Source organism: Mesocricetus auratus, unplaced genomic scaffold (assembly GCF_017639785.1).
Source record: "Mesocricetus auratus isolate SY011 unplaced genomic scaffold, BCM_Maur_2.0 Super-Scaffold_100040, whole genome shotgun sequence".
Taxonomy (NCBI): Eukaryota; Metazoa; Chordata; class Mammalia; order Rodentia; family Cricetidae; genus Mesocricetus; species Mesocricetus auratus.
This window is the reverse complement of record NW_024429217.1, coordinates 4,733,423-4,756,511: the sequence shown is the minus strand read 5'-3', so window position 1 is coordinate 4,756,511 and position 23,089 is coordinate 4,733,423. Positions and strand designations below refer to the sequence as shown.

General features: G+C 40.6%; 1 protein-coding gene across 5 annotated transcripts in view; it reads left to right on the top strand.

Annotated features, from left to right (window-relative positions):
• Dync2h1 (dynein cytoplasmic 2 heavy chain 1) overlaps positions 1-23,089 on the top strand; it is a 221,568-nt gene that overhangs the window by 191,182 nt on the left and 7,297 nt on the right. For all 5 annotated transcript variants that reach the window (XM_040734715.1, XM_040734717.1, XM_040734714.1 and 2 more), the window contains 4 exons: positions 6,335-6,424; positions 16,737-16,846; positions 17,748-17,829; positions 20,730-20,846. In XM_040734715.1, coding sequence (XP_040590649.1) covers positions 6,335-6,424; positions 16,737-16,846; positions 17,748-17,829; positions 20,730-20,846 — 399 coding nt within the window. The remainder of the gene's footprint in view (positions 1-6,334; positions 6,425-16,736; positions 16,847-17,747; positions 17,830-20,729; positions 20,847-23,089) is intronic.

The window sequence follows — 23,089 nt, the reverse complement described above, 5'->3', positions numbered from 1 at the left end:
CCTCCCTTCCCACCACATGAACTTGTATCTACTAAGTCACGTTAGTTTCCTTAGCCTCCACTGATTCTCAGAGTGGTTGCTTGTTTAACCAACTGATACAGGGGGCCTTAGGGACGTAGAGAAAGAATGATTCTTTCTCTTTCTGTCTTCTTTCCCTTCTCCACAGCTAAATGGTCCAGCTATAAAGTCTGGTTTTGTGATTCTCCGTGAGGGAAGCAGTGTGAGCCAGCAAGTGCCATGCTCTGTCTAGGGTGTGCTGATATGCGCTGCAGCTTCCAGAATGTCTTTGAAATGAGGCAGCTGTTGTGCATGTGCAGGTTGCTGGGACTGTCACTTCTCTTTTATTCAGAGGCTTTTGAGGGACATATACACTCCCTTTCCAGATGACTTCATCTAGTACCATGTTAGACTGCACTGTCTTTCAGAATCTCAAGTTTATTATATCTGGATTTCACATGATTTCTGTATTCTTTGCTTTTCCACTACAATCTTTGTACGTCACCTCTCTCTCTGCAGCCACACTTGAGATTCCTGGAGATACAGGAAACTTCTGGATGCTTATAACCTGCACATGCACACATGTGCACACACACAAACACAGACACAAACTCATGCATACACATGTATGCACACACAGACACACATGCCACATTCACATATGCACAACTTGACTGTTTCTTTTTGCGTCCGTTAACCATCTTGGAGACATGACATAATCAACTGGAAAAAAAAATCAGTAACTAAATCATTTTCTTTGATGGGAATCTCATGCTCTTCTTTTAGATAACGTTGAAGATAAAGGGCCAAAGGCTTAGTTATATGAAGTCCTTCTCTTGATTAAGATGTAACTATTTTATAAATGAGTCATAAATTTTTTATTCTTTATAATAATTCATTTTCCCCTCAGCTGTTAAGGTCTTCTTCATTTGACATAGCAATAGTCACAGCAAATGAACCAGATGGTTAGATTCTTAATTAAGATATGGGATGTAGGTATCACATATAATGTTGAGTATTCTGTTGATAAAGTGGCTCACATAGAAGCATTAGAACCCAAGTTTCACCCATGGAAAAGCCAAGAGCAGTGGCACACATCTAACTCCAGGACTAAGGACAGGCAGGGCAGGTGGACCACTGCAGCTCACCAGCGGCCACTTCAGCCAGGTGATAAAATAGTCTCAGTGCTCAGTAGAGACCAACTGTGGGGCACCCAGAGTCAACCCTTGACAGACTTACACACACAAACCACACCTTCATACACACACACAACACTCAAATACAACCTCAGTATGTATCGCTACCTTTATTTTCATTATTTGTGTGAGAATGGATTTGACAAAATCCTTGCAGAGAATCAAAACTGTGTTTTACAAAGCACACTTAAATTATAAGATGCAGATTTTTGGAGACAGCCTTGGGATGTTTGGAATTCAAATGAGAGTAGGCCAGTTTTGACCAAGACAAAACCATTGAGTTTTGTTAAAATTCAAAAATGTACTATCCCTTGCATTTCAAAGTAAAAGTTAGTTTTTATTACATTTAAATGTTGCAATTTGTGTACTATGTGATATTATTTAATATAATATAGAGTATTGGTTGATATTTTCACCAGTGTACCTGGGATGATTGCAGCAGGGATTTTCCTGCCAAGGATTAGGATTTGTAAATTTACTTGACAGTTACTGGTGATGGTTAAAGCTGTGCTGCTTTTATTTTATAAAAAGTCACAGTAATGAATACAATTCTCTCGAACATGTTAGAACAGATTTTGAATCGTAACTTTAAAGATATAAAAAAGTCAAGAAGAAATCGACAAATTTCCTTGTCATTCATCCTAAATAATCATAAGTGTATCATTTTATTAGAAATTAATAGATTGTATTGCTTTTTTAAAATCAGTTTATTTGAGCCCTTTGTAGAACCAGTTTCTCAGATTATCCTGACATACTGGTTGTAACACCAAATGCCTTTTCAGTTGTTTAAAACTGGAATAGCAGCCATGCGGAAATGACAGTGGATGTGGGTCTTTCTACAGTCAGGGCTAAGTGGTCAGCTGGGGCAGCGGGCTTGGGAGCACAGTGCTAGCAGAGGAGAAAGGGAAGAAGAAAGGCCACCCTTCCTGCTCACATTCATTCTCCCAGCGAGCTTTTAGTGAAGGCTTGTGGTACACATTCTCCCAGCCAGCTTTTAGTGAAGGCTTGTGGTACACATTCTCCCAGCCAGCTTTTAGTGAAGACTTGTGGTACACATTCTCCCAGCCAGCTTTTAGTGAAGACTTGGGGTACACATTCTCCCAGCCAGCTTTTAGTGAAGGCTTGTGGTACACATTCTCCCAGCCAGCTTTTAGTGAAGGCTTGTGGTACACATTTTCCCAGCCAGCTTTTAGTGAAGGCTTGTGGTACACATTCTCCCAGCCAGCTTTTAGTGATGACTTGGGGTACACATTCTCCCAGCCAGCTTTTAGTGAAGGCTTGTGGTACACATTCTCCCAGCCAGCTTTTAGTGAAGACTTGGGGTACACATTCTCCCAGCCAGCTTTTAGTGATGACTTGGGGTACACATTCTCCCAGCGAGCTTTTAGTGAAGGCTTGTGGTACAAAGACACAGGCAATATATAATCATACTTTACAAAACACCAAAAGAAAAAGGGAGGAGAAACAACACAAAATAACTTCACTAACAATAAATCAAGCCCAAACAAGGATCACCAATCAATGGTCATTAATATCCCTCAATGTCAATGGCCTCAACTTACCTATAAAAAGACACAGACTAGCAGAATGGATACGAAGACAGAACCCTTCCTTCTGCTGCATACAAGAAACACATCTCAACACCAAAGACAGACGTTATCTCAGAGTAAAGGGCTGGGAAAAGATCTTCCAATCAAACGGCCCCAAGAAACAAGCGGGCGTAGCAATCCTAATATCTAACAAATTAGACTTCAAATTAAAATCAATCAAAAGAGATGAAGAAGGGCACTTCATATTCATCAAAGGAAAAATACATCAAGACGAAGTCTCGATTTTAAATATCTACGCCCCAAATACAAAGGCACCTACATTCGTGAAAGAAACATTACTAAAGCTCAAAATGCACATAAAATCTCACACACTAATAGTAGGAGACTTCAACACTCCGCTCTCACCGCTAGATAGGACCTCCAGACAGAAACTTAACAAAGAAACAAAAGAATTAATAGAAGTTATGACCCAACTGGGTTTAACAGACATCTATAGAACATTCCACCCAAATACAAAGGGATATACCTTCTTCTCGGCACCACATGGAACCTTCTCTAAAATTGACCACATAATAGGAAACATAGCAAATCTCCACAGATACAAAAAAATTGGAATAACCCCCTGCATCTTATCAGACCACCATGCATTAACATTAGAATTCAACAATAACACAAATCGCAGAAACCCTACAAACTCATGGAGATTGAACAATGCACAATTGCACCATCCCTGGGTAAAGGAACAAATAAAAAAAGAAATTAAAGACTTCCTCGATTTCAATGAGAATGAAGACACAACATACACAAACTTATGGGACACTTTGAAAGCAGTGCTGAGAGGAAAGTTTATAGCACTAAGTGCCCACATGAAAAAACTGGAGAACAGCCATACTAGAGAATTAATAGCACAGCTGAATGTTCTAGAACAAAAAGAAGCAAACTCCCCCAGGAGGAGCAGACGCCAGGAAATAATCAAATTGAGGGCTGAAATCAATCAAGTAGAAACCAGGAAAACATTGAGAAGAATCAATGAAACAAAGAGTTGGTTCTTTGAGAAATCAACAAAATAGACAAACCTCTGTCCAAACTAACCAAAAGACAGAGAGAGAACATGCTAATTAACAAAATCAGGGATGAGAAAGGGGACTTAACAACGGACTCCCAGCCAGCTTTTAGTGAAGGCTTGTGGTACACATTCTCCCAGCCAGCTTTTAGTGAAGGCTTGTGGTACACATTCTCCCAGCCAGCTTTTAGTGAAGACTTGTACACATTCTCCCAGCCAGCTTTTAGTGAAGGCTTGTGGTACACATTCTCCCAGCCAGCTTTTAGTGAAGACTTGGGGTACACATTCTCCCAGCCAGCTTTTAGTGATGACTTGGGGTACACATTCTCCCAGCCAGCTTTTAGTGAAGACTTGGGGTACACATTCTCCCAGCCAGCTTTTAGTGATGACTTGGGGTACACATTCTCCCAGCAAGCTTTTAGTGAAGGCTTGTGGTACACATTCTCCCAGCCAGCTTTTAGTGAAGGCTTGTGGTACACATTTTGGAGGTACAGTGTAATAGCTGAATACAGATTTACGGTGTTTAATGGCCAAACCAGTGTAGTTAGGAGCTGTCTCCTTACACACCTTATCTTTGTGATGGGAACCTTCAATAGGCCCTTTATATAAATCTTTATAACTCATATGCAAGGGTAGACGAGAGTGGTAATTAAAGGTAAGGAGAGGAGAGGGGGACTGGAGGTTAGTTTATGGGAACTGATAAACAGTTTTATATCCAAGAATTAAAATCTAATTTTCCAATAATATGATATAGAACTCAGTGGGCTTTGGTTCATCAGAGATAATGTGATATAGTTTTCTTTGTGTCCTTGTTTGACTTTGGATTGTAACTGTCCCTGTAGAATGAGTTTGGAAGTTTAAGATTTTTTTCTGAAGTTTAAAGGGAATTGTCGTATGTGTGCATTGTTTATATTTGAAAGGGTCTCATGTAGCCCAGGCTGGCCTCAAGCATGCTACGTAGCTGAGATTGGCTTTGTATCCTGATCTCCCAGCCTTTACCTCTCAAGTGCTGGCATTATATGTACATAGTATGAAGCCCAACAGATTTTCTGTGTTTTTTTCTCTTTTCTTTTTTTTAGGGCGTGGGATTAAACACAAAGCCTTTCCTGTGCTATCAAGCACTGTCCTGTTGGGATTTGTCCCCACAGGGTTAGTCCTCCTTGGAAGTTCCACATACCTCAGCAGTGCAGCTGGCCTTTCCTTTACGGAGAGGTGTATTATTATTGTTGTTGTTATTCTTCTCATTATTATTGCTGCTGCTGCTGCTACCATTTCAGCCTTGTTTCTTGTTTATTAATGTTTTCTATTTTAAGAGGTTTTATTATATTTATTTGTGTGTGTGATCACATGTCTTTATGGAGGTCAGAGGTCGCCTACAGAAGTAAATTCTTTGCTTCCAGTCTGGGGGACCCAGGTCCTCAGGCTTAGCAAGTGCCTTTTCCCACAGAAACATCTCACTGGACCCAGGGTTAGAGGTCCAAGAATGGAACCTTTTTTTTCTAGGATCTTTTGTTTGTCGGCACATAATTGTACACGTTAACAGTCTTGAATGATTTTCGAATTTTTGTGATGTCAGTAGTCTTCTTTATCTATCACCTCTGACTTAATGTCTTTTGTTGGTTTGTTTTTCAAAATATTTCTGTTTGTTGATCATTAATATTTTTATTTTGTTTTACTTATTTCTACTGTGATGTTTGTTATTTTATTTCTCCTTGGTTTGGACTCGGTTTGTTTTCTCATTCCTTGAGATACATTTTCAGTTTGTTTATTTAAACTTAGATTTTAAACCCTCATCTGTTTTAGTCCTGACTCTGACACTTATTTCTAAGAATGGTTAGATGCTCCTGAAGTATGTGATGTCTTCTAAGTTCCTTTCTACTATTTGGATATTATGTGTTTCTAGTTTTCCGCACCTTATTGATGATTGATACATGGTCAGAGGGTGAATGGGGCATAAAATCATTGTGCTGTTACTATAATAGAAAATTTGTTGATGTTTGTTAAATACATCGGAACTCCAGACAACAAGCATAGCAGTAACTTACAGTACATAGGTACTTACGAATACTTCTAAAGCACAGCAGTGTGTACTAGTGGAGACTCGCCGTGGTTAGCTATTAGAAAGACAGTTTCTATAAGAGAGCTGTTGTGTGATTTTGCTTACTGGTTTTAATTTAGGGCACATGCTTCAGTTAACGTCTCTTCTACCCCACATCCTTGTGGGTGAATTCATGTGGGCTACTTTATGCATGGTTTGAAAAAATTATGTAGGGACCAAGACCCTTTTTATCTTTAGCAATTTAAAAATGAATTTTATATTTTACTTTGATTACATACTGTACCATGTATCACTCCAAGAAAATGTTGTTGACTAGTTTACCAGTGAGAAGTAGATATGTTCATTCCTTCACGAGTTTTTACATCTAGTAAATACCGTTTTAACTTTGATATTCCTTCCTCCATACTAATGTTGAAAGCCTGGCACACTTTTGTCCGTGTACGCTGACTGTCCCTCTTTTATACCGCAGTGTCCTCTCACGTGGCAGAGCAAGTGGGAAGGCCCCGAGGATCCCCTCCAGTACCTGCGAGGTCTTGTAGCCCGTGCCCTTGCAATTCAGGTGAGAATGGATTGTTCGGTAGCTGGGCTCTAACTACGGTACATAGACACCTATTGAAATAACTTTAGCAGTAAGAATGGCAGGACTTCACATAAAACATCAACTCATTTTTATGTCATTTGAAATGTTTGTATCATACTCTTCAAAGTGTCTGCTATCTAGTCATGGCTTTGTTTTTCAATCACTGATAATGTAGAGAAAAATCTGCAGTGTGCTGCTGGATTGCACAGATAGCAACTGATAGTGACTCACCTGTGATCTGACTACTGTAAGGAGGGTTCCTCCTGGTTACATTTTATCCTTTAAGTCCATGCCCTACTTTACATTGGGTTGATTGCTTTCCTGTGTTTAGCTTTTTGACTTTATTGGATCTTCTGGATGCCAACCCTCTGTCAGGTGTATTCTGCCTCTTTTCATTTGCTTTATAGAACTTTGCTGTTTCATGAAGTCCCAGTTATTTTCGGTCTTAATGCCTGTGCTTTTGGGGTCCTGTTTGAAAATCCTTTCCTGCGCCTATGTATTCTTTGCTTTCTCTTTGTCCAATTTAGGGATTCTTCTCTTCTGTTGAGTCTTTGGTCCATTTGGAGTTGAGTTTTGTGAAGGCGATCACATTTGTCTATATGATGACTGGAGAGTCACAAAGTTAGGGAAAGAGAGTGATGAGGTGGTCCCTTGCAAGTGGAATATAGCAGGAGCTGAGGGGAACAATCGGTTACTTTCCTGGGTCCCCAGGCCACATGTGGTGACCAGAAAGCCCTGGTGGGGAGTTGGCTGTATGCCTTTGATTTTGTAATACTCGTGTAATCAAATTTCCCTGTAGTCTGACTTCCTTTGCCTTGTGGTCTCATTTTAATATGGAAAAGAGCTGCAGAGAATTTCTGCAGAATTTGACAAAGATATAAACATGTAATATGTCTAGCTTGTATAAAAATGATATTTGGTTGTGTTACAGTTGAACTATTCCTTAACTAAGTAAAGAAACAGAACTGTGATGAGACACTACTTTTTAATGTCATTTTCTCCTCTCTACCTTTTGTCAGTTACTTGTGGTATCTCATCTCTCCTGCCTTGTAAGCAGGAGAGTAAATGCTTGTGGTAGAGTAAATGCTTCTAACCCATCTCATAGCTGGTAGGCAGTATTGCACTGCTTACTATTTTAGTTGACGGTTAGATCTGGGAGAGTGGAGACTCAAAGTGAGGCAGACTGAAATCTCAGGCCACTTTTATTCAGAGTGTTAGGAAGAGTCACGTGAAAGTATGGAATCACCGGGGCAAGCCATGTGTCACCAAAAAACATGTTTTTCGTAGAGGCATATAAACGAATAATAGCCAGTGTGATTAGTAATGTGAAGTAAACTCACTCCTGTCTGCTAACCAGGAAGGGGCATGAAAGCACATCCATAAGCAATATGTGTTCTTAAAGAGACTAAAGTCACTAGACTCTTGTGTTTTTGCATTTCCCACAAGCACTCAGAATTCCTTTCACATGACTCCATTCTTGAACATTCTGACATTGCAGTATATTTAAATCTTTCCATATTCACTTTGGAAAGTCATTTCATTTATGGTATAGTAAGAAACTATGCTTGACCTTCTCCAGGATGCCTTGTGGCCTAAGCCAGGAGTTACCCTGCCTACTGTTCATATGCTGTGTGATGTTTAAGCCGTTTCCTGGCCTATTTCTCAGGCCATCCTAGCTCACCTAGCTCTGTAACTCCATTTGTAATGGATCACTAAAGAATTACAGATATGAAGACTTATAATCGTGATGATGCGAGAGGTTACCTGAAACCCACCAGTCAGTGCCGTCACCATGACAGGAGTGCAGGAGAGTCGATGACTAAGAAGTTGTTGTATAAGATTCTTTCCACTGCAGTTTTCTTCCAGCCCGTTTGTCTGTATAGATTTCTTTTTATTTATTTGTTTGTTTGTTTAAGAGCACTCTTATTTTACATATCAATCCCCCCATTCTGTAGCCCTCCCATCCTCCCATGCCCCCCACTGGCCCCCCAAGCCACCTCCCACCCACTCCCCAAGGATAGTGAGGCCCTCACACAGGGGACCATCAAAGTCCTTCACATCATTTGGGAGAGGGGCTAGGCCCTCTTTCGTATATCCGGGCTGCAATAGTATCCCTCCATAGGGAATGGGCTCCCAATGTTCATTTGTGCACTAGGGATAAACACTGGCTCCACTGTCAGATGTCCCATAAACTGCCCAGACCTCCTAGCTGGCACCCACATTCAGAGGGGTTGGTTCAGTTCAATGCTGATTCCCCGGCTTTACAACTAGGGTCTCTATGGTCTTACTAGATCAGGTCAACTATTTTTGTAGGTTTCTCCAGCACAGTCCTGGTTCCTTTGCTCATCCCTCCTCCCTTTCCGCAACTGGATTCCAGGAGTATGGCTCAGTGTTTAGCTGTGGGTACCTGCTTCTGCTTCTATCAGCTCCTGGGTGAAGGCTCTAGGAATGGTAACCAAGGTAGTCATCAATCTCATTATAGGGGATGGGCATCAAAGGCAGCCTCTCCACTACTGCCTAGATTCTTAATTGGGGTCATCCTTGTGGATCCTCTAACTATTCCCCTGTGCCAGACCTCTCTCCAAACCTATACTGGCTCCCTCTATCAAGGTATCTCCTTTCATGCCCTCCTCTATTCCTCCCGTCTCAATCTTCCTGATCTCTTCTGTTCTCCTCCTCCCTCCCCTTCTGACCTCATCCCCCCCCCCCCGCATACTCCCAATTTGCTCAGGGGCTCTTGTTCCCCTCCCCTTCTTTGAAGGACCCTGTGTTCTTCTCTTGGAGTCCTCCTTGTTTCCTAGTTTCTCTGGTGGTGTGGGTTGTAAGATGGTAGTCCTTTGCTGTATGTCTAATATCAATATATATAAGTGAGTACATACACTGTTTCTCTTTCTGAGATTGGGTTACTTCACGCAGGATGTTTTCTTCCAGTTCCATTCATTTGCCTGAGAATTTCAAGATTTCATTGTTTGTTTGTTTGTTTTTTCCACTGAGTAATACCCCATTGTATAAATGTACCACATTTTCTCCATCCATTCTTCGGTTGACGGGCATCCAGGTTCTGCCTATTATAAACAACACTGCTATGAGCATAGTTGAACATATGTCCTTGTTGTATGAATGTACATTCTTTGGGTATATGCCCAAGAGAGGAACTACTGGATCTTGAGGTAAACTGATTCCCATTTTCCTGAGAAACCGCCATATTTATTTCCAAAGTGGCTGTACAAGTTTGCACTCCCACCAGCAGCGGAGGAGTTTCTCCACATCCTCTCCAGCATGAAGTGTCATTGATGTTTTTGATTTTAGCCATTCTGACAGGTATAATATGGTATCACAGAATTGTTTTGATTTGCATTTCCATGATGGCTAAGGATGTTGAGCACTTTCTTAAGTGTCTTTCAGCCATTATAGATGTCTCTATTGAGAATTCTCTATTTCTGTACCCCACGTTTTAACTGGATTACTTGGTGTTTTGGTGGCTAGCTTCTTGAGTTCACTGTATATTTTGGAAATCAGCCCTCTGTCGGATTTGGGATTGGTGAAGATCTTTTCCCATTCTGTGGGCTGCTGTTTTGTCTTGTTGTCTGTGTCCTTTGCCTTACAGAAGCTTCTCAATTTCCGGGGGTCCCATTTATTAATTGTCAATCTCAATGTCTGTGCTACTAATATTATGTTCAAGAAGCATTCTCCTGTACCAACTAGTTCAAGGATATCTCCCACTTTCTCTTCTAAGAGGTTTATTGTGGCTGGATTTATGTTGAGGTCTTTGATCCATTTGGACTTAAGTTTTGTGCATGGCGATAGACATGGATCTATCCACATTCTTCTGCATGCCAGCATCCAGTTATGCCAGCACCATTAATTGAAGATGCTTTTTTTTTCTATTGTATAATTTTAGCTTCTTGTCAAAAATCAGATGTTCATACATGTATAGGTGTTCAATTCAATTCCATCGGTCTACCTGTCTATTTTTGTGCCAATACCAAGCTGTTTTCAGGACTACAGCTCTATAATAGAGCTTGAAGTCAGGGATGGCGATGCCTCCAGATGTTGCTTTGTTGAATAAGGTAGTTTTGGCTATCCTGGGTCTTTTGTTTTTCCATACAAAGTTGATTATTGTTCTCTCAAGGTCTCTGAAGAATTGTGCTGGGATTTAAATGGGGATTGCGTTAAATCTGTATATTGCTTTCGGTAAGATTGACATTTTTACTATGTTGATCCTACCTATCCAAGAGCATGGGAGATCGTTCCACCTTCTTGTGTCTTCTTTGATTTCTTTCTTTAAAGACTCAAAGTTCTTGCTATACAGGTCTTTCACTTGTTTGGTTAGCATTACCCCAAGATATTTTATGATGTTTGTGGCTATTGTAAAGGGTAATGTTTCTCTGATTTGTTTCTCAGCCCATTTTTCTTCTATATATATTAGAGTTACTGATTTTTTTGAGTTAGTCTTATATCCTGCCACTTTGCTGAAGGTTTTTATCAGCTGTAGAATGTCGCGTCTGCTGTGCGGCCTGTGTCCGAGAACGTGCGGAGGGTGTCGGGGATTGACAACACACAGACTTGTTCAACAATGTAAAGAAAACTTTAAACAGGCCCCAAAAAGGTTCAAGAAAACTTCCTAAGAAAGGCTCCCACCAGAGAAGCTTCTGCTCTCCCCTCTACCCTGGCTGGTTCTGCTCTGACACCAAAAACTGATCTGGGCGTGGCAGAAGAGACGGTTAGTCTTTGGACAAGGTCGAGGTCAGGGTGGTTTCTGTGGGCAGGCCTTTTCCAGGAACTTATTGCCCCCGGGCATTGTATTGTTTTTAGTAAACATGTTTTTAGTAAACATTGTCTTACAGCTGCCTACTCCCAGGCAGAAGGGGAAGTGGGTCTCTGCTCAAGGTCTGGTGTTCCTACAGTAGGAGTTCCCATATAGAGTTTTTCGGGTCATTTAGGTAAACTATCATATCATCTGCAACTAGTGAAAGTTTGTCTTCTTCCTTTCCAATTTGTATCCCCTTGATCTCCTTTTCTTGTCTTACTGCTCTAGCTAGAACTTCAAGTACTATGTTGAAGAGATATGGAGAGAGTAGACAACCTTGCCTTGTTCCTGATTTTAGAGGACTCTCTGAGTTTCTCTCCATTTAGTTTGATGTTGGCTATTGGTTTGCTGTATATTGCTGTTATTATGTTTAGGTATGTTCCTGTTATTCCTGATCTCTCCAAGATCTTTATCATGAAGGGGTATTGGATTTTGTTGAAGGCCTTTTCAGCATCTAGTGAGATGATCATGTGGCTTTTCCTATCCAGTTTGTTTATATGGTGTATTACATTGTTGGATTTTCATATGTTGCACCATCCCTGCATCCCTGGGATGTAATCTACTTGATCATGGTGGGTGATTTTTCTGATGTATTCTTGGATTCAATTTGCCAATATTTTGTTGAGTATTTTTGCATGAGGGATATTGGTCTGTAGTTCTCTTTCCTCATTGTGTCTTTATGTGGCTTGGGTACCAAGGTAATTGTAACCTAGTAAAAAGAGTTTGGCAATGTCCCTTCTGCTTCTGTTATGTGGAACAATTTGAGGAGTACCAGTATTAGCTCTTCTTTAAATTTCTGATAGAATTCTGCACTGAAACCATCCGACCCTGGGCTGTTTTTGGTTGGGAGTTTTTGATGACTGCTTCTATTTAAATTGCTTATCTGTTCTTGATTTAATTTTGGTAAGTGATGTCTATCCAGAAAATTGTCCATTTCCTTTAGATTTTTGAATTTTGTGGAGTACAGCTTTTCAAAGTCTGACCTGATGATTCTCTGGATTTCCCTGGTATCTGTTGTTATGTACCCCTTTTCCTTTCTGATTTTGTTAACTAGCATGCTTTCTCTCTCTCTCTCTCTCTCTCTCTCTCTCTCTCTCTCTCTCTCTCTCTCTCTCTCTCTCTCTCTCTCTCTGCCTTTTGATTAGTTTGGATAAAGGATGTCTATCTTGTTGATTTTTCTCAAAGAACCAACTCTTTGTTTCATTAATTCTTTGTGTTGTTTTCCTAGTTTCTACTTTATTAATTTCAGCCTTCAATTTGATTATTTCCTGACCTCTACCCCCAAGAACTGACCTTTTAGTTGTTCTGTTAATTCTCTAGTGTTTCTGTTCTCCAGTTTCTTCAGGTCGTCACTTAGTGCTATGAACTTTCCTCTTAGCACTGCTTTCAATGTGTCACATAAGGTTGGGTATGTCGTGTCTTCATTCTCGATGAATTGTAGGAAGTCTTTACTTTCTTTTTTATTTTTTCCTTGACCCAGGAATAGTGCAATTGTGTGCATTGTTCAATTTCCATGCATTTTTAAGGTTTCTGCAATTTGTGCTATTGTTGAATTCTAACTTTAAACCATGGTGATCCGATAGAATACAGGGGGTTATTCCAATTTTTTTTGTATCTGTTGAGGTTTTCTATGTTTCCAAGTATGTGGTCGATTTTAGAGAAGTTTCCATGTGGGGCTGAGAAGAAGATGTATTCTTTGTGTTTGGATGGAATGTTCTATAGATGTCTGTTAATCCCAATTGTGCCATAACTTCTGTTAGTTCTTTTGTTTCTTTGTTAAGTTTCCGTCAGGCGGTTCTGTCTAGTAGTGAGAGTAGGGTGTTGACGTTTCTCACTATAAGTGTGTGAGGTTTTATGTGTGATTTGCTTTAGTAATGTTTCTTTTACAAATGTGGGTACCTTTGTATTTGGGGTATAGATGTTCAGAATTGAGACTTCATCCTGATGGACTTTTCCTGTGATGAATATGAAATGATCTTCTTCATCTGTTTTGATTGATTTTAGTTTGAATTTTGTGGAGTACAGCTTTTCAAAGTATGACCTGATGATTCTCTGGATTTCCATGGTATCTGTTGTTATGTACCCCTTTTCCTTTCTGATTTGTTAGTGTTAGGATTGATACCCCTGCTTGTTTCTTGGCTCCATTTGATTGGAAAAATCTTTTCCCAGCCCTTTACTCTGAGGTAACATCAGTCTTTGAAATTGAGGTATGTTTCGTGTATTCAGCAGAAGGATGGATTTTGTCTTTGTATCCATTCTGTTCTCCTGTGTCTTTTTATATGTGAGTTAAGACCATTGACATTGAGGGATATTAGTGGCCATTGATTGTTCATTCTTGTTTGTTTTGGAGTTTTTGGTGTTGGTGTTATTGTGTATGGATTCTCCCTTCCCTTTTTCTTTTGGTGTTTGTTAAAGTGGGATTATCTATTCCCTATGTTTTTGTGGGTATAATTATCTTCATTGGGTTGGAGTTTTCCTTCCAGTACTTTCTGTAGGGCTAGATTTGTGGATATATATTGTTTTAATCTGGTTTTGTCATGGATTATTTTGTTTTCTCCATCTATACTGATTGAAACCTTTGCCTGGTATTGTAGTCTGGGCTGGCATTCATGTTGCTTTAGCAGTTGTAGAATATCTATCCAGGATCTTCTTACTTCCAAAGTTTCCATTGAGAAGTCGGGTGTAATTCTGATAGGTCTGCCTTTTTATGCTACTTGGCATTTTTATTTTTCTGCTCTTAATATTCTTTCTTTATTCTGTAAGTTTGGTGTTTTGATTATTATGTGTCAAGGGACTTCTTTTTGTGTTTCAGTCTATTTGGTGTTCTGTAAGTTTCTTGTACTTTCATCAGCATATCCATTAGGTTGGGGAAGTTTTCTTCTATGATTTTGTTGAATATGTTTTCTATACCTTTGAGATGTATTTCTTCACCTTCTTCTATACCTGTTATTCTTAGGTTTGGTCTTTTCACGGTGTCCCATATTTCCTGTATATTTTGTGTTAGGGATTTGTTGGACTTGAGATTTTCGTTGGTCGATAACTGGATTTCATCTGTGAGTCTTCAATACCTGAGATTCTGTTTTCCATCTCTTGTATTCTATTGGTTATACTTACATCTGTAGTTCCTGATTATTTACCCAAATTTTCTATTTCCAGCATCCCCTCATTCTATGTTTTCCTTATTGTTTCTATTTCTGCTTTCAAGCCTTGAACTGTTTGAATTGTTTCCTTCACTTGTTTGGTTGTTTTTTCTTGGCTTTCTTTGCAGTCTTTAAAAGATTGCTTATTTCTAGAAGTTTTTGGGTTTTTTTCCTCCATTTTATGTATTTTTTTTTAGTTTTGTCTTCTGTTTCTTTAAGGGATTTTCTTGTTTTCTCTTTAAGGATCTCTATCATCTTCATAAAATAGTTTTTAAGGTCCTTATCTTGTGCTTCATCTGTGTTGCGATTTTCAGGTCTTGCTGGTGGGGAGTCCCTAGAATCTTTTGGTGTCATATTGATCTTTCTGATGTTGAGTGTGTTCTTATACTGTCATCTTCCCATCCCTTCTTCCAGTGGGTGCAGGTGAGGTCTTTCCCTCTCCTCTAGTCTCCCGGTTGTGTAGATGGGCCATGACTTCAGTGTCAGTAACTATGGATGGTCTGGCTTCTCTAGGTGTTCTCCTCACTCAAGCAGAGAGCATAGGGGGGGCCAAAAGTGGAGGGAGGAGGGCGGATGGGGTGCCAATAGTGAGGTGAGGCAAGACTCTGGGTGATTCGTCCTGCCTGAGCATGTCCACTCTGTGTGAAGCAGACCCAGCAAGCTCCGAGTGGGAGCAGGAGAGCCCACACTCACCTAAGGAGAGGGCGAAGCCACATTTCTTACAAAGAGCACTGGTGCCTGATCCTTTATTTGCATGTTCATAAATCAGTGTAAGTGTAGTTTAAATGTGGAGAAAAGTGATTTTTCCCTCATTGTGAGGTTTGCTAATCAGTTACTACAACCATTAAGAGAGCTACATTGTGTAAGCCTTAGCTATCAAATGGCACCTTAATTAATCTAGCTTTAACCTTAGTAGCTAACACATTTTTTCCCATAGACCAGTAGCATCTTTTACCAAGGAAACTTTTCCTCCTTGACTAATTATCTTAATCTGAACTTTAATGAAGTAAAAATCTGATTATCAGCTACTCTCTAGTTTGTAATTAGTTTGAGCATATATGAATCTACTTCTGGTATTAGAATTCAAAATTGATTTTAAAGTACTAATAGTATAATTGTAAATATTTATATTAAGTGATTCATCTAAAAGAGTAACTTCTTACATGTCTGGCTAATAATGAAAGCCAAACTAGATAAATCACACACAGCATTATTGTAAAGCATAATATCTGAGAAAGAGATTTGCAATTGTTTATGGAATCTCTTTTTAAGTCTTTCTTTAAATAATCAACACATGTGTACTACAAGTATATAGAGACATCTTTGTCACAGGACTTAATGCTGGTTAGTTACATTCAGACAACTGTTCAGACATGGAGACCGAAGAGTCTGCTTGTGATAGTAATGGTCTCGTCCTGGGTGAGCTGCAGAGGTATGATGTGGGCTGTTGTAGGGCATAAAGCTCATTGCCTTCTGTTAATGTAGCACTAGTTTTCTTAGACAGTTGATAAATCATGTAACACAAATGACTGAGTAAATGGCCCTCTTTGATGGGTTAGTGGCTGACATTCCTGTGTCCCACCTCTGTGTACCAGCTGAAGTGTAGACTGCTTCAGAGAACACCAGGAAGCCACTTTTTAGCATCGGGACCTGCAGGAAATCCTAGCAGAAACCAATCACTTAGCTGTCTGGCTTATGTCTTGGTTTTAACAGCAGCTATGTGACCTGAGGCAAGACCTTTGACGTCATTGTACCTTAAAGCAAGGGTCTAACTTGCAGCATGTGGTATGCAGTTATTTAATGTCAACTTGCACTTGCTATTGTACAAGACTGCTGTTACATTTGTTCCAAGTGTCAGCTTTTAGATTCTTATCCAACATACTATATGTTGACACATGTGACTCTTCACATAGCAAGTGTGACGAGAATACACTACAGCCTGTTGGCAAAGACCCATTTCGTCTCGGCCATTGGCCAGTGTGTTCCTGGGAAGGGAGCATGCTCAGGCCTCAGGATTTGCAAGTGTGTATCCAGTGTACCCTGAGCCTGCATCACTGCTTGCTGGGGAGGGCCTGACCCCAGCTGCTATGCATAACTTGAAATGTCCCATTTTACGTTCCATTGTGAACAGATTTTTACCATTAAAAGGTTGGACAAGGAGGCTTAGTTATGGTGGATAGAGATGCTGGATTACTACATCAGGCTTTTGCAAGGCAAAGTGAGAGTCTCAATTTTTTTTCTAGATGCTATTTCTGAGCAATTGGAAATTGACTATGCAACACTCATTGAGAATGTCTTATGCATAACTATATATCTATGTACTTATTTTTCATTCCTCTAGAACTGGGTAGATAAAGCTGAAAAGCAAGCGCTCCTCTCCGATACACTTGACCTGTCTGAGCTCTTCCACCCAGACACGTTCCTTAACGCCCTTCGCCAGGAAACTGCAAGGTATCAGAATGAACATCTCCTTTCCCTGGGCTAACTATGGTCCGCTTAGTCCTTCTAGTCACATTGTCCTGATTGTCAGGAGTAAATTTATTCTTGAAACCGATATTAGTTTATTATTACTCCTAATAGCTTTGGATTTCAAAAGCATTGCTTTATTAGAATTGGAAAATTTTTAATTCCTAACTTTAGTAATTTTTTTAATCCAGACTTGCACTGTCCAAAATAGTAGCCAATTTTCTGTTTAAGGTTTTAAGGGTTACTTTTGGGGCACATTAGCGAAGCTCACCAGTGTTCAGTAGTCACCAGCTTAGACTGCATGCAAAGGTGATTTTGCAGGCTCTCTTCTGAGGCTGCTCGGGATTGTTAGGGTCAGGCTGGTCTTCATGCCACCATCAGCTTACTGCATGCATGTAGATCCCATTCTAACCAGGTAAAGCACATAGAAAGAGGTCTGCTGGAATATTCTAAGGAAGAGGGAGAGGTCCAGTTCTGGGAACTGGTATTTATCTTTACTCGGGATATTTTGTTCATCCAGTAACTTAGTATCTATTATGTGCTAAGATTTGAGGGCCATGATCAAAGTGAAGAATATAAGAAAAAGTCAAAGGCCCTCTACCTAAAAACCTGGAAAATTGGCATTTAAGCAACTGATGTTAAAATCTTAGGCATTGTACTTAATTTGGTAGCTCTTACTTGAGCATTGTATTTGGATTTAAACAAGTCATTGACAATAGCTATATTGCTACTTTATTTCCTAAGGGCATTTTTTTGTATGTTTGGGGTTTGTTTCTAGGAACTGAAGGCCCACTCATGCCCCTCCCAGTCGTACATATCTATTGCTAGACCTATATGTGCACATCGAAGAGTTATTCTCATGACATTTGTTGCTCTGCTTTCACAGGGCAATGGGCTGCTCCGTGGATAGCCTTAAATTTGTAGCATCCTGGAAAGGCCGACTTCAAGAAGCAAAGCTTCAGATTAAGGTACCAGTTTGTGATGTTTAACTTTGAAATGCATCACTGAAGTGAAGTTTACATTTCTAACTCACAGGCACCTAGTCTTATAATATACATTCAACAGGGCTCAACCATAGAGTACAGTCTAATTGTGTAAGATTTAACATGAAAGACCTTCTCCTAAAATGTATATGATGTAATATAAAACTTAAATTATACTTACCACATCTTGAAGAAGCAAAATTCAGTATGTTACTTAAAAATGTACTTGTCAGTGGTGACCACAGAGACAGGGAAAGTGTCCCAGTGCAAAGGCAGCTCAAGCAGGGTCAATACCACATGGAGGTCAGTACTGACCTAACTCACGTCCACAGCTCCTGCTGGGTCAGCACCACATGGAGATCAGTGCTGACCTAACTCACGTCCACAGCTCCTGCCGGGTCAGCACCACATGGAGGTCAGTGCTGACCTAACTCACGTCCACAGCTCCTGCTGGCTGTGCCCCAAGTCACCTCACGCCCCTGTAGATGAGACTCCTTTACCTCTTGGTCTCAGTAGAGCATCCCAAGAGGGGAGATCTTGTTTAAAGTCTCATTACCAATAACAGATGAGAGCAGGTCACAAGAGGACCCTAAGTCCAAGTGTTAAAGAAGAAACCACCTCACAGTGGGAGCAGCTTTAAGGCATCCAAGACGGCAGGCCATTGCTGTAAAGAAAGACAGACTGACGGATATGGTGAAGAGATGTCCTGTGTCTACAAAGGACCTGTTCCTGAAGAGAAACACAGTGCACAGCATTGTCACCTACAGATTTCATTCCAAGAACTGCTCAATCAAGTAACAGAATATTAAGTGTATATATATATATATATATAATAGGCTTATGATTTGGTGTTGGACTGCATTCTGGGCCACAGATTGGACATGCTCATAAAATTAATGAATTGATTCTGAAAGTATAAAAGGTTGACATCCATAAATAAAACTACAGGAAAATATATTTAAGATTTCCAAGGAGAAAGATAATAAAAACTTCCAGGAAATAGTTAGAAATGCCTTAAAACTCATCAGCAGAAATGGGCAAAAGAACAGAATAGAAACATCTTAAAACCAATGCTGAAAAAGTTTGTGCAATAGTACATACAGCAGGTTGGATACAAACTAAATAAACTATACAATTGCTAATTGTATCTATAAACAGTAAAACTACCCCCATAAATGTATACAGACATGTGCATCACACTTGGGGGCTGCCTCATGAGCTCAGTGAAGGGTTTGAGCACCTCTTGTTTCCCTCCTACATGAATGAGCTAATAGAATGGATTGGTTATATAGAAAGCATTACCTATCAGTTTATCTCACTTCAGTGCGTTGTCCGTATAATTTTACATTCCCAGATGAGCAACATTGGCTGAACCTTAATGAACGTTTCCTATGTATCAAACAGTTTAACACACATTTGATTGCCATGTCAGGTTGGCACTCTGGGGTCTGCCATCATTCCTGTCTTCCCTTGGAAGGACATTCGTTTGGCCATTTCTTAGGCAAAAACAACCCAGATTTGATACTGCCTCTTCCTTATGCTGTTGTAGGGTTGTAGAACTTCTGCTTTGATAATTCATGGGAGCGAGTCTCTGTCCTATGGAGCCTGGCTCATTGTCGCAGTACAGGTGTGACTGAAGTTGGGCCATTTGTCTGGAGAACTGTTTTGTTGCCCATAGCAGTTCTTCAGGGAAAGGGTGATGTTGGGGTTTATCTGTTGAACTCCAGTTGCAGCGAGTACAAGGAAGATGCTACTGGTAGCACTTTCCTCCTTGGTATACAACAACTTTCCTAGCAGTCATTTCTAGTCAGTATTCTTCCTCCATTTCCGAAAGGAGGAAATAAAACACAGGCAAAACACCTAAATAAACATTTTACAAAAGAAGACGTACAAGTAGCCAGTAAGCATAAGGAAGGGTGGCCTCCATCTTCAGTTATCAAGGAAGGGAAGACCTCAAGCACGGTGACATAGCACCTCATAACATGCCGCCAGAGCCTGGCACCTAGTGGCTTTCAGTGTGACCAGGTGATTGTCTAGAAGCCATACCTCACTGCTGCCACCAATGTCTGCCAGCAGTCATGATGGCCCATATAAACTAGCCTGCAAAAAATTCAAAATTTAGTATGTGCTTTCTACTGAATGCATATCACCTTTGCATTTTTGACAAAGAATTTGAATTTCAGTCCTCTCAAGTCAGGCTATTGGTTAGTTAGTAAAACTTGAAGCTATTGTTTAAGATAGATTGTGGTGGGTATCATGCATGCACCAAGAGAAAATAGACAAGACTGTAGAGGCAGACTGTTGAACAGCTGTGAATGTTAGCTACTATTTGACCTGTTGCCATTGGCTAGGGCAGTTAACACTGGAAAAATGAATTAAATAGCCACTAAGAAGCTGTAGCTAACATCACTTTAAGAGCCATGTTTTTATTTCAGATTTTTGCAGTTTACACTAACACTACCTTAGAGTAGGTAAGACTTTCTCTTTACTGTCTCTGCTCCACACAGAAGGGCAAATAAAAGGTGTTAGAAAATAAGTCAGGACTATGCGTTCATTTTCTGATTAGGGTTCTCTCCCCACTTTGTGGAAGAGTGTTAATTTGGCTTATGTCTTTATATTTCTGCTAACCTAATGCCAAGGCACCTGTGGTTATATAGTCTATGCCAAGTTTTTCCTAGAATAATAGCTAAAAAGTAAGACCTCTGTCCAAAGAGAGTTCACAGTGAACACTGATTTAGATTTTCTGTGTTCTCCAAACAAAAGGCTTCCATCTGTTTTCACAGCATTTGGGACACTGGGCCTTTGAGCTTAAGATGCAGCTGTGTGTACCTGGCATTTCAGGGTTTAATATTTGTACTGTGACACTCTCTCCTTTTCGGTGGCAGATCAGTGGTTTGCTACTGGAAGGGTGCAGCTTTGATGGCACTCGCCTCTCAGAAAACCAGCATGATTCTCCCAGTGTGTCATCCGTCCCACCTTGCTTTATGGGCTGGACTCCACAGGTAAGCATTTGGATAGACAGCCTCTAATCTCGCCGCCTCACTCTTGAATGTTACTTTTCCACAAAATATTCATAGCGTGTGTCTTTGGTTTGCTTTCCTATTTTACCTGCACATTAACAAATTTGTAATTAGTGTATTTTGAAGAAGTAAAGATTTTTAAACCATTTTGTTTTGGAAATGATTTTCTAAAAACTGTGTGTAATTAGAGCAAACCCCTGAGCTGAAGATTAGGGTCTAAGTGTGGCCTGAGCCTTCCTCTGTAGGCCTCTTAGACCAAGGCATGGTTTCAGGTAATTCATGTGAGCCACACAGGTCAAGGCTTTCTCAAGATCAGGCACTGCAGGTAGCCAGGTGTGGTGGTTGGAATAAGGATGTTGGCTGCTTTTGTGGGATATTTAATCACATTGTGAAACTTGGCTCAGGGAGTGGAACCATCGACTGGTTGACAGGAATTAGTTGTAGAGAGGACAGAGGACTGGGAATACAGACAGAGAGAGGCACAGGAAGCAGTAGGGAGGGACTTAGAGATTCGCAATCTTTTTGGTTTGGGACAAGTGAAGAGATGCTTCTCTTGCCAAAAAGGAAGGTCATCTGGTTGCTTCATGGGTTCTCTGAACTAGCAGGTTATCACCCCAGCATCTGACTCCCGAGTCTTTATTGGTAAATAGAACAACTTAGATAAAAACAACAGGCTGCCAGTTGGTGTGCTCGGGAGGCTCAGGAGGTATTGGCCTTGCTGGAGGAAGTAATCTTTGGGGGTGGGCCTTGAGGTTTAAAAGCCATGCGTCATTCTCAGTGTACTTCCTGCTTCCTGCTACAGTTCAAAATGGTAAGTTCTCAGCTTCCGCGTCTTATAGCCACCATGTCTCCATTCTGCCATCCTGGACTTCTGTTGTTGTGGAACCATCAGCCCAAATACACCCTTCCTTCTGTAAATTGCCTGCACTGGGTCAGGTGGTAACGCATGTCAGAGGCCTGACCTCACATCATGACATCATGCTTCTGGTAGCCACATACATTTTTTTTCAGTGATTGAGAGTTTAATCTTCATTGGTGGAACCTAGAGGCATACATGTGTCTTTAAAATAGGACATGGTTTTAGATGAGGCATATAACTTCTTAACTCAGAAGCCTAATACTGAAATCGTGTGCATAAATAGACTGTAATCCTCCATTCACTGAACTGCAAAATGCTGTTCACTACAGGAAAGATGGGTTTTCTCATTAGGAAATGCCACAGTGGAGTTTCCAGCTACACTTTTGACAGATCAAAAGCATCTGGGTGTTTGAACATAAAATTTGAAGCTGTACTAGCAGTCACAGGAAGTCGGCTGTGGGAACACCAGACCTTGAATAGAGACCCACTTCCCCTTCTGCCTGGGAGTAGGCAGCTGTAGACAATGTTTAGTAAAAACATGTTTACTAAAAATGATACAATAAGTTCCTGAAAAAGGCCTTCCCACGGAAACTGCCCTGACCTTGACCTTGTCCAAAGACTAACCACACCTTTAAAAAACCCACACACATCCACCTCTGGTGTCAGAGCAGAACCAGCCAGGGGAGAGGAGAGAGCAACTTGTCCTAATGTGACAACTATTGTTCATATTTTTCATAATGCTACATGTGTAACATCAATGATTGTGCCCAATGTATCTGTGCAAGTGCACTTTCTAAATGCTTTCCTGAGAAGATCTTAAAACGATTGTAAACTTTATCAAATTGTAAATGTAAATCACATGCGGGTTACCATTGTAACAGAATGTAAATCACGTGCATGTTACCCTTGTAACAGACGAAGGCTGGTAGAATGTTATGGCCCAGATCTGGTGATGGGTACGGTGATGGAGAGGCGCTATGTCAATGGGGGTCCTGGAAATGGTGGCAGTGGCAGTAGGCATTCTGGCTTTATGCCGAGCTCAAACGTGCCTTGTTCCAGAGGCAAGAGATCCGTAACCAAGTATTGCTTAGCTTAGCCCATGGTAATCCCGATAGCCATGAAGGTTGGTTACAGATGATTTAAGGTTGGGGTGTCTCCGACGACGGGCAACCTGTGGGGAAGACCCCTCCCACCTAAGACAGGGGTTCAAGGTCCCCCAAAGACAGGAAAGGGAGGGTGACCCTACTTGACCTAAGCCAGGAGTGCCTCATTTGAAAATAAAAAGGGGTGAATTGTGGGAACACCAGACCTTGAGCAGAGACCCACTTCCCCTTCTGCCTGGGAGTAGGCAGCTGTAGACAATGTT